Below are 12,495 nucleotides of genomic sequence, written 5' to 3'. Positions count from 1 at the left end.
AATTTTTTTTGCTGAATAAAAAAGATGCCTCCTTTTACTCATTTATTTATATTTAATTTATATTAATTAATTAACTAATAAAACAATATCATATTATTGTTATAATATTTGATAAGTAAATTTATACACTTTTAACATTAATTATATATATAGATTCGGTACTTCTTTTCTACTCCAACAAATTTTCATGTTATAGAGAGGATATTTGATAATTGTAAATTTTTGAAATTGAATCATTATTATTTGTTTCTATGCCATTAGCTTGAACTCAACAACAACTTCCATTTTTTTTTTTTTTTTTTTTTTGCTTACAAGGTGAGGTGTGAAACCCAAGAAACCCGATGACTAAGCCATCAAAAGGATGATGGCACAAGGCCCATCTCCTGAGTTGCAAAATAACTAAAATTGCTAGGAAGAGAATTAACTGTCAGAAAACCAGTAACATCATTTTTAATACACCAGTTGCACACATAGTGAGCCAAAAAGTTTTGTTCCCTCGTGATCCAGTTAAAACACACCTTCTAGAAGCCTATTTTCTTAGAACTGATCTCCTCCAAAATACCTTCTACTGCCCAGTGAGAATTGTGTGTGTCTTGACTGTTGAGAGCTAATGCAATGTTTTTGGCGTTAGAATCACACCATATTTTTTGCCAGCCTTCCTCTTGAGCTAAAATTAATCCTTGCAGGACTCCCACAGCTTCAGCTAGCTTAGGGATATCTGTCTGGGTGCGAATAGACTTTATCTTTATAACTTTGCCCTCATAGTCCCTTGCCACCAGTCCAATGAAGCTAACTCCATTTTTAACTGCTGCATCAGAATTAATTCTTATGCTCTGCGTATCCCACATTCTTGCTATCCTCCTGGGTTCTCTATAGAGTAGAACACCCTTCTCCTCCTTTAGCAAGATGGTTTTGGCTCTCTAAACCTGAAATTCGGCACATCCATGATACTATCGAGAGGGTTAGTTTTATTTTCAAAGATACGGGAGTTTCTTTCCTTCCATAGTTGGTCCATCACAAGGGCAGCAAAAAGAAATAAGAAATCCCTGTCTGACAGGAGCATTGGAAGAGAACCAAGGGGGTTAGAGATCAGACAGAGTTTTTCTTTCACTGGATAATCTGTAAACGTCTCCCACTTAATACACCACGGAAGGCCATACCACACGACCCTTGCAGCTTGGCAATAAAAAAAGATGTGGTTGTCCATTGTACATAGAAAACATTATGGTTTTCAATTTTTAAATCTTGGAAACGTTAGTGTTATTTCAGTTATACTCATTTATTCTAAAAACCTCCAACTTTGTCACTTTACTATACTTCTAGATATTGTTAGAGCATTTCCAAAAGATTCTTAAAAAATAAATTTTTTTTTATATAATAAAGAGTATATTATGTGATAACTAATAAAAATTAAAAATATTTTCCAACAAAATTTTTTATTTATGCTATTTACTTTTATATTCTTTATAAATATTTATTATTTTATGTGTAGTTTCTTTTTTTATATGAGTTATCTACTTTTTAAATTTTATCATAGTAATATAAAAACATGTGTTACATTCAGTTAAATTTATATAATATTAAAATAAAAAATAATTTTGGCTTTCTACATTTGGAGACCAATATTCTTTACATTAAAAAGTCAAAATAATGAGTTTATGGAAACTCTTTTTTAAATATTGTTCCTTTAAAATAAAAAAAAAAATGACCTATTTAAAAAACCTCTTAGGTATGTTCTTAACTTTTTTGAAAGGTTTAATTTCTTTTCATTACTCCTTATTCTTAGACCTTCTAATTTTGCCACTTATAATACATCCAGAAAATTTAGTTTTTTTGAAAACCAAAGAAAAAATTGTGAAACACCCTGTTTAATAATAATTTTCTTTTTTTTTTATCTTTTGTTTTTTTTTTCCCTTTTAAATTATGTGTTGTTTGCTTGCTTCAATTATTTGTTAATTTTAGCTAATAGCAATTATAATTTATTAGATATATTAATTAACTGCAATTATTAAAAAAATAAAAAAATTAATAACCAATACAATTTTAAGTTGTGTTTCATTTTGTATTTATATATTTTTTTTCCTTATATTTATAGTTAATAGAGATGTCTAACTATTACAAACTAACCTTAACAAATTAAACAAGCTACATATAATTTAGCAAAAAGAAAAAGAAAAACAAAAAATAAAAAATGAATTATTATCTAATGGGGCAGCAAGTTCATATTTTATTTTATTTTTTAAATTATATTTAGTTTACTTATTTTAATGGTTTCTTATTGTTTGTTGATAGTAGTTAGAGTTTGTTAAACATATTTATTAATTGCCAATATTAAGAAAGAAGGAAAACAAATTTCTAAAAACTAACTCAATTTTAAGTTGTGTTTTCAATTTATACATGTATATGTATATATATATATATATATTCTTTACATTTATATTTAATAGAGATGTCTAACTTATTAGATATTTATGTGAACTAAATATAATAATGTAACTCACTTACATGGTCTTATTTGTGCAAGTAATTACACTAGTTTTTTTTAACTAACTTTTGCAATAAATCTCTTGAACACGCATTATAGTACTTCGACTGGCCTTATTGAATTGAATAACCCATTCTCCCTAAAAACTCAGTTGGTTTACTCTTATTCTATTATAATTATATTATTACATTATTATTATTATTATTATTATATATATTTTTATTCATTAATTATATATATATAAACAGGAAAATAAACCACCAGTTAATAATATACAATACATACATATTCAGCAAAAAATATTACACAATACATACAATATTAAGGTCAGAGTTTGAGACATTTATAATATTTGATCGGTGAGAACCTAATGGAAAAAATATTAAATAGGAGTATGTAATTAAACACTGCTTCTGTGTTTATTGTTTTCTCTTTTTGAAAGATCAATGATTATAAAAATTTAATAACTATGTTTAAAAGTTAGTATAATGCTATGAAATTGTTGTTCATTATATTATCATGTTGATTGACTTATTGTTTTGATATTAACATAACTACCATTAACAAGTTATTAAAATAAGTAAACTATACACAATTTTAAATAATAAAAAATAAAAAAAACTTATTCGGGGCCTAAAAAAATGGGATTATTGACTTATAGGTTCTGTATTAATCCCATTTTTTTTTCATACTTTTGTGTTTTCTTTTTTTTTTTTTTTTTTTTTTTTTGGGATAAAGTGGAACTTTGGTTCTTAATTTTCTATGCATTATAGTACTTAAAACTAATTTTATGTTACTTTTTTAATCATTTTTAAGTATATGCAATGTGTTTGACGAAACATAACAGAGGTAGTTTGAAATTATTTGATTTTGTAATTTTGTTACAGTAAAATGTAATGCACGTACTACAAGCTATTTGCAAAAGAAAGATTAAAAAAATTAAAAAAAAAAAAGAATAAATTTTATGAACCAAAGTAGAACTATAATTAACGGAAGGCAATAACCAGCAAAAAAACAATTCAGAAGCAAATATTATTATCCATGCAGAGAATAAGAGGTTCTTCGTGTCCGAACAGCACCCCTTATTAAACAGGGACATTTTCGTCATTAGATGAACTCTCTCGAAGTCCTTCAAGAACCGAAGTGGCACTGCTTCTCCTACACGCTCACACGCAGAGCTCACACTCATTCCCGCTCTCCCTAATTTTTTCAACAATAGCCGCTTACATCACTCTCTCTCTCTCTCTCTCTCTCTCTCTCTCTCTCTCTCTCTCTCTCTCTCTTAGGGTTTCGATTTCCATATCGAAAACCCATTTGCTTTTCAACTCTCTCTCTCTCTCTCTGCCATTTCCACTACGCATTTTTCTCACTTTTAAAACCCCTTTTAGGTTTTAGGGTTTCGAGCTCTCTACAAACCACCATCAATGGCTGCCGTACCAGTAGCCGTATCCCAGCCCAAATCCTCGAAAACCGAGTCCTACATCGACAACAAGCGCAAAGAAGACGTACGCCACGCCAACATCATCGCCGCTCGCTCCGTCGCCGATGCCGTCCGTACGAGTCTCGGTCCCAAAGGTATGGACAAGATGATCTCCAGCGCCAATGGCGAAGTTATCATCACCAACGACGGTGCTACCATCCTCAACAAGATGGAGGTTCTCCAACCCGCAGCTAAGATGTTCGTCGAGCTCTCCAAATCTCAGGATTCCGCCGCCGGCGACGGTACCACCACCGTCGTTGTCATCGCCGGTGCGCTTCTCAAGCAGTGCCTTACTCTACTCTCTCACGGAATCCATCCAACTGTTATATCGGATTCTCTCCACAAGGCCTCCATTAAAGCCATCGATGTTCTCACCGCCATGGCTGTTCCCGTTGAGCTATCTGACCGCGATTCGCTTGTGAAGTCCGCTAGCACATCGCTCAATAGCAAGGTCGTGAGCCAGTACTCATCGTTGCTCGCTCCTCTAGCTGTCGATGCCGTGCTCTCTGTGGTGGAACCTTCGAAGCCCGATGTGGTCGATCTGAGAGATATCAAGATTGTGAAGAAGCTTGGTGGAACGGTGGACGATACTGAGCTTGTCAAAGGGTTGGTGTTCGATAAGAAAGTGAGTCATGCTGCTGGAGGACCAACACGTGTGGAGAACGCGAAGATTGCTGTGATTCAGTTCCAAATTTCGCCACCAAAAACTGATATTGAACAGAGTATTGTTGTTTCGGATTATACCCAAATGGATAGGATTCTAAAAGAGGAAAGGAATTACATTTTGGGTATGATTAAGAAAATAAAAGCCACTGGTTGCAATGTGTTGCTGATTCAGAAAAGCATTCTGAGAGACGCTGTGACTGATTTGTCACTGCATTACCTCGCTAAAGCTAAGATTTTGGTGATTAAGGATGTGGAGCGTGATGAAATCGAGTTCATTACCAAGACTTTGAATTGTTTGCCTATAGCTAACATTGAGCATTTCCGAGCAGAGAAGCTCGGTTATGCAGATCTTGTTGAGGAGGTTTCTCTGGGAGATGGGAAGATTGTCAAGATTACAGGAATTAAGGATATGGGACGTACCACTACAGTGCTTGTTCGCGGTTCGAACCTGTTGGTGCTTGATGAAGCTGAGCGGTCATTGCACGATGCTTTGTGTGTGGTTAGATGTTTGGTGAGCAAGAGGTTTTTGATTGCCGGCGGTGGTGCGCCAGAGATTGAGCTTTCGAGGCAATTGGGTGCCTGGGCAAAAGTGTTGCATGGGATGGAGGGATACTGTATTCGATCTTTTGCTGAGGCTCTTGAAGTTATACCATATACTTTGGCTGAAAATGCAGGATTGAATCCTATTCTGATTGTTACTGAGCTGAGGAACCGCCACGCGCAGGGCGAAATCAATGCTGGAATCAATGTGAGGAAAGGGCAGATTACAAACATCTTGGAGGAGAATGTGGTGCAGCCATTACTTGTGAGCACTAGTGCAATCGGCCTGGCGACCGAGTGTGTGCGGATGATTTTGAAGATTGATGACATTGTTACTGTAAGGTAGTTTGGATTAGAAAATGGCAGATCTTGGATGACAGAACTTTTTGTTATTATTAATAGTTTGATCTCTGTGTGCTAGTTGAATTAGTAGTGCATTATCTGAGCTTGGTTTCTTTTGGCAAATTTTGTTACTGGCTGTTTACTTTAAATTCGGATTTCTTGGGCGCTTTTAAAGTGATGTTGTTTACATTTTCTCATTTTTATGCAGCTGGAGTTTATCATTATTTTGTTAGTTCTGTTGGGTTACTTCTCTAGTAATTTTTTTTCCCCCTAATTAGTACACTGAGACATAAAATGGTGATGATAGCTATTATGAACAATTTGGGAGCTTTGTACCCTTATGTATTGGTGGCAGAGAATGTCAATCAAACTTTTTAACGTCTTCCATTTTCGTGTTATGGGATTTTTAGATTCTTTTAGTTCCTGAAAGATTGGTTGTAGGCTTACATTATAAAGCTTATGATATTAATTTGGTGATAATGTAATACCTATCACGTCTCTTAAAACATCATAATACAGGGCTTATCTTAGTTCCTGAACTGAAGTCCAACTTTACAATGAAGGATATAGGGTGTCTGTTCTCTTTACTATCTGAGGGGTAGTTTTGGCGCTGTGCACGTTGCTTTCCCATGCTTATTCCTGGCGACTTGACTTCCTCTTTCATGTCATTGATGATTACATGTTAATATGACTTTTCTTTATCTATCTGTTGAGAATACCTTGCTGACAGCTAGAAATTTTTACTCAGAGAAACAAACACTTTACCACTACTGCTGACTAATCCTTTGCATTTAGTGTGGAGTAAGTAAAATTGTGTGTGAAAGGCTTTCGAATGTTACAGCCTTGTTCTACGCTATTGCTTGTGCAAAATTAGGCCATGTTAAATTCCACTTTGGTAAACGACCAAACTGAACTGAAAGGAAAAGAAAGATGAAACAAACAAAATTTCTTGTTATCTTCTCTTGGTTTATCTTGTCACAATTTCATATGTTTTCATTCATTTGAGTTGGCAGTTATTAGCTGGGTGAGAGTTTAGAAATTAAAGATGACAAAATATTATTTGTTTTCTCTAGTTCAGGATATTATTTGTTTTCTCTAGTTCAGGGTTAGATATCTGAAGCTGGTGCCCTTTTGATGTTAGAATTATAGATTTGAGTTTAGAATTATTGATATCATTTTATAGGTGATTCTCCACCAACTACTATGTAGCTTAAGAAGGTTTCAGTAGGTATTTTACGGTTTATGCAAATGGCGACTAAGCTATACATGTGGGGTTCGAATTTTTGTTGCTTCCTCTAAGAATGAGAAATGGACATAGGATTTTCTTGGTAATGGCTTTCTTTGAACTGGTACTTAAGCATTATAAAATAAAGCTATACTCATGGGGTTTGAACTTTTGTTGCTTCCTCTAAGAATGATAAATGGACGTAGGATTTCTTTGTAATGGCCTTCCTTGAACTGGTTCTTAAGCATTATAGAATAAAGCCTAAAATCCTTGCAGAAGCAAAATGCAAAGGCTTCAGTATCTACTTTCCTTTTGTTTTTCCTATCTGGTTTCAACAGTGCTTTCGTCTCCTAAGTTCTTGGGTGAAAATTTAATTAACTATTAGATATTGAAAATATTGAATCTTACTGTTAAAGACTACTGAAAGAAATAAATGCTGAATTCAGCCAGTTTATGCTATTATGTGTTGCCATTGTTAATTTTCATCATCTCTGGATGTGGTATCTTCCCATTACATGTATGTGTACTGTATGTTTTATTGCGATTTATTAGGATAAATGACAATGTGGCTTTGATTAAATAGTACTAGGCTATTTACCCAAAAAATAAAAGAAAAAATAGTCACTAGGCTGTTTAAATTGTCATTTAAAAAAGCTGACATATCTCTCTTGTTTTTGGATGGAAAGGCCATTATGCCTCTTTGGATTCATGTTCAAATGGGAATTATTAATTGGTTATGTTTAATGTCATTTTGACTTTTTAATGCTAAAAGTTTAATGTGGAAAAATGAATGGGTAAGGATAGCCAATTAAATTGCTACATTGATAAATGATAAATGATTTCCATCGATGATGATCACCAACGGTGATAAATAGTATTTTTTTCTTGCTTTTCTCATCTTGCTCATCAGAAGGGTTTTATTTGAAATTCTGCATGTGAACCAAAATAACTAAGAAATGATTCAATATTTAAAACGACCACTTGCTTGTTGCTACCATAATGTATTAGCGTTGGAAATTTTTGAATGACAGTATGATACATTAACATTTAGAGCAATATTACATGTATCATATTTTTCTATCAAAATTTTGATAACCAATCATGTAGTATTTTTTAATGGTGTTAAATTAATATTATCCTATATTTATGAGAATGTAAACCATTTAAAAAATATCAAATTATAAATATCAAGATTTTGGTAAAAAAATTTAGTCACTTCAGATTTATTCTAATATTTAACCCTGCCACCGTAATTTTGTATGCAACCGGAGAGGAACATATAGAAACCCACCTTTGACCAAAAAATAAAAAATAAAAATGTTAGCATGCCCGCCAAGTTCCATCAATTGGACGTTCCTCCCTTTTAACTAATGTGGAGAGAAGTTCGATATTAGACCCAACAGCTTTTTGAACATCTATTTTTGATCATCTTGAATAAGAACTATAAGTCTAACATTAAGGAGTAAATAATTCATGAAGCTTAACTTCCAATGATACAGAAACCCACCAACAGACCAGGACAGGGTTTATGATCTACTTTTCACTGAATTATGCTTCTTGTCCATACATTTAGAGGTCAAATCCAGCTTATCTAGACACACATAATTTAACAACATTTTTTTTTAAAAAAAAAAAAAAAAAAGGAAAAGGAAAATGCTTGTTAGATTTACATGTTGAGGAAATCTCAACTAGTGGGAACTCCACATCCTGTAAGATCCCAACTATGAACTGTATATATATATATATTGATATTAATGCAGAAGAGTGTATCAAGGTATGTCTGACATGACTCCACCACCTTCTTTATCTACACTTTCCTCATCAAGAAGAAGCTTTGTTAATGATTCCCCTTGATTTGCTTCTCTGTTTTCCTTATTTTTACCCCATAAAACAGAGTAGAGTCCTAGCATGATCAGACCTGCACCAATTATCCTGCAAGAAAAGTTGGGAAAACATCAGAAATCATGATAATACATATAAATTGTGCATTGGCTTGAAGCACATAGGTGGACCCCACACTGGTGACAATGAGGTCTCAAGTTCAGATCCTGGTATCACATTTTCATGTTTTGTGATGTTTAGGATCTGATTTTTTTCACTTTTTGTTAATGAGCTTACATTGCTCGGGGTACGTTGATAATAAATTGTGTGTAGGTTTGATATACATAGTTGATAGTTGGACTCAGTTAAGTTTTTGGAATAGACGATGATTCAACAACAAAAAAGACGATGAGGGAATCATATTGCAAATAAATGCATAATCTATTTGGTTTGTCAAAAGTAAATTCTGTGACCAATTTGTTGGAATTTTTCTACTTACCCCCCGGAATACAATTGATCATGTAGAATTAGAGTTGCCATTATAGCTACTAAAAGGGTCTGAAGGGGCTGGAAGACAGCAACAAATACAGGGCCACCCTTGTGAATACACCATGTTTGGAGGGCAATGACAATCCCGGAAGACACAATTCCCTAGAACATTATAAACAAAACAATTTAAATACAAGCATGAGATGTAAATCATAAGATTATATTGCAGGAAAACGGAGTAGAGAGTATTACAGCATAGAGGATGGTAAATATTTCCTCTCCTGATTGGATTTTCCAATGTTCGAAATCAGTTTCTACAAAGGCTGCAATGACTAGAAACTGGATCAATCCGAAGAAGCATGTAAATGAAGTGAGTGTGAGCTTCGCCGGATACTTTTTCACCACTGGAGCCTGCAAAATTTGGAACTTCCACTTTGATCTATAGTTCATGAAATTAGTAATTTGCTTATATGACCTCCAAACAATGGGAACAAATTGTTTATCCTCTTTGCATATGATTGATACATACCTAATCATGTACATATTGGAAATATACATATAACATGCATATAGTATTTCAGTTAGTTTTGAGTATTCAGCATATGTTTGTATGTAGCATATAGATAAATATGTATACATGTGTGTTGCATACAACAACATCTAGATACAATTTGGCATCTGTTTATGTCTAAAATCATTGAAAAATAGAAGGGGGTTGAACCATATTTTGAGTGTCTGACCTGAAAAACCATCCAACCAGCCCATGATAAGCAGTGGCCAAGAAGGTATATACAACCCCATGTCCAGTTTGTGTTTTCTGATATTCCCTCTGCCATGTTATTTCCTTGAGCATGTTCTTCTCTCTGGGGCAAAAGTGGAGGGCCTTTGTAAAGTGTAATTACAGTTGCACCCCCTACACTCGCAATGGTTCCAAGAACTTTTGCTACCCCATCTTTCCTTGTGATACTAACTTGCTCGAGTCTGAGAATTACAGAGAAAATGCTTAGAATCTTTATTTTATTTCCCTCAGATTAACGTAACAAATATTGTATATAGAAAGAAGGGAAAAAAAGAAAAAAGGAAAAAAAAAAAAAAAAGGATGATATATATAGAGTTGGAATTACCCTAAAGCAGAAGCCATAACGAAGGTTATCGCAGGGACTGAGTTTTGCATTGCTGAAGCAAAAGTTGGAGATGCATAGTACAATCCCAGGAGATAAAATCCTTGGTTTGCAGTTATCCTGAAACCAGAAGGAGAAGCTAATAAGTGAAAGAATGGGAAAGAAAGAGGATAATATCAAAACTTATTTGTATAGAAAATTAAATTCTTACATAATGATATAGCTCATCTTATACTTACCCTAGTAATGCTAGGAGGAAGAACTGAACCAACAAAGGGATAGTAAGAGGTGGTCTTTCATTCCTATCAAGTATAAAAAGAAAAAAGAAGAAAAACAAAGCATATATCAGGTCAAAGAGAAGATATACATACCATCTATTGTATGCCATCAGCCAATTTAAAATGAGTATTTAACATTTTATTACCAGTAATAGGCATGAAAGCATCCATTATAGGTTGTTTAATGATGCTTGGTAGATAATTTCTATATATAAACATAAATATTTCAAAATCTTTTTAGAAGATTTTATTGAAGCACAACTTACTTCTCTAGAAAATAAGCAGAAGGACCCAATAAGATCAGGGCAATAATGTTCCTATAAACTGGGTAAACAACTTTGCTGACGCCTATATTTAGTGCAACTCTAGAGACAATGTGAAACCCAGAAAAGCAGAGTTGCAGAAGAAGCAAACCCAGAAGAAGCTTCATGTTATCAGAAATCATTCCTTTTCCCATTTTTGTAAATCAATTTCTTCCTTTGGATGATTCAAATACAATCACAAAGAGATGGTTTATATACATGCATGGAAGAATCATCATTATAATATATGACAAGGTTCTAATGCATGGAGAGGCTTTGTGTTTTGCATGTAATATAAAATTATATATTTTTTGAATATTATCCTATACTCTATTTTTTGTTGACTTTAGAGAGTAGACAATAATTTATTTGGGGGGACAAAACTGAATTAAATCATGTTGGCCAGGTAGTTAAGAGAGTGGCCAACTCAAATTTCTTTCCACTGGCCATAAAAACCAGTATCTCTATATATTTTTTCTTAATATTTGTCTGGATCATTGTTTATAGTCCCATAGCATTAACATAGACATCTTAGTTATAGTATTTTATCCAGAATTTAGCATCATCAAAGAAATTTTGTCTAGTTGAAAATGCAATGTTTTAGATGCCAAATATTAATTATGATAAGGACAAATTATCACTTATTAGGTGGTTCGGATTGAAAATCATGGATGAGAGTGTTCTCTAGATTGATTGTTTTGGGAAACTTGCAGCAGGAATCAAAGTTGGCATGTGGTTTTCATGATTTGAGCAATTTTATTTTATTTTATTATATATATATATATATATATATATATATATATATATATAGTTTTAGAGAAATCCATCTGGACCTTAAACCAGGGAGAGCACATATAGTTAGATAATAATATTTTTTATAATGGCCAAAGTTTGCCCTTGTTTATCTAGCTGAAAGCTGTTTTCTGTTTTTTAAAAACAACTTAAAAAAAAAAAAAACAGAAAACAGTTTTTCTGTTGTAGTCTGTCTATTTTTTTTTCTCCTGTTTTGTCTTTGAAGAAAAACCTTGCTCATGTAAATTCTTCGTAAATTATGTTGTAAGCTGAATGAACTTGAAGGATAACTAGATTGTGGAGAAAAGAAAATGTAAAATGATTAGGCCAATTTGCTAACAACTTCATCTTTTATTTTTCAATTCTAAATTGTGTGTAGTCTGCTTACTTCAATACTTTGTTAATGTTAGTTAATGATAGTTAGACATCTCTATTAACTATAAATATAAAGGGAAAAAAAAAATATGAAACATAACTTAAAATGGTGTTTGATTTTTAGTTTTTTTTTTTTTTCTTTAACATTTATAGTTAATATATCTAATAAACTCTAACTATCATATACTAATATTAACAAACAATTGAAATAAACAAACTACACACAATCTAAATAAAAAAATAAAAAATAAAACTTATTATCAAATGGGATGTAAACTGTTTCCAAGAAATAGTTTTGGGTATAAGTTACCTCTTTACTTTTCATGGATTAAATATATATAAATACAATATATTGTTGTATACATTTCATGTAGAATGATTACAACTAGGAGCTTTATCAATGAAAATCATATAATTTTAGAGACAGGATTTTGGAAAATTACTTCAACATAATATATAAGATATCTTACTTAAATAGTAGAGCATGTGTTAGAAAAATGTCAAATCCTCTGTATCTGCATTGCATTTTTTATTTTTTTTCATTTCCCCCTCTTTTGCTCTTGTTCCCAAATCATTCAT

General features: G+C 32.7%; 2 protein-coding genes across 2 annotated transcripts; one reads left to right on the top strand and one right to left on the bottom strand.

Annotated features, from left to right (window-relative positions):
* The first annotated feature begins 3,641 nt into the window (after positions 1-3,641).
* Positions 3,642-5,737, top strand: LOC107418761 (T-complex protein 1 subunit delta). The gene has a single exon (XM_016027465.4). The coding sequence runs from the start codon at positions 3,910-3,912 to the stop codon at positions 5,515-5,517; it is 1,608 nt and encodes a 535-aa protein (XP_015882951.1). The 5' UTR covers positions 3,642-3,909; the 3' UTR covers positions 5,518-5,737.
* Positions 5,738-5,876: 139 nt separating this feature from the next.
* LOC107418750 (WAT1-related protein At3g18200) lies at positions 5,877-11,496 on the bottom strand. The gene is made up of 7 exons (XM_048473540.2): positions 10,714-11,496; positions 10,409-10,471; positions 10,173-10,289; positions 9,789-10,029; positions 9,301-9,459; positions 9,059-9,210; positions 5,877-8,670 (listed from the first exon to the last, which is right to left on the bottom strand). Exons 1-7 carry the CDS (start codon positions 10,902-10,904, stop codon positions 8,508-8,510), a joined length of 1,086 nt encoding a protein of 361 aa, XP_048329497.1. The 5' UTR covers positions 10,905-11,496; the 3' UTR covers positions 5,877-8,507.
* Between the last annotated feature and the right edge of the window lie 999 nt (positions 11,497-12,495).

This window comes from Ziziphus jujuba, chromosome 2 (assembly GCF_031755915.1).
Source record: "Ziziphus jujuba cultivar Dongzao chromosome 2, ASM3175591v1".
NCBI classification, from domain to species: Eukaryota; Viridiplantae; Streptophyta; class Magnoliopsida; order Rosales; family Rhamnaceae; genus Ziziphus; species Ziziphus jujuba.
The sequence above is the reverse complement of the archived record's forward strand: the minus strand, read 5'-3'. Positions and strand labels throughout refer to the sequence as shown.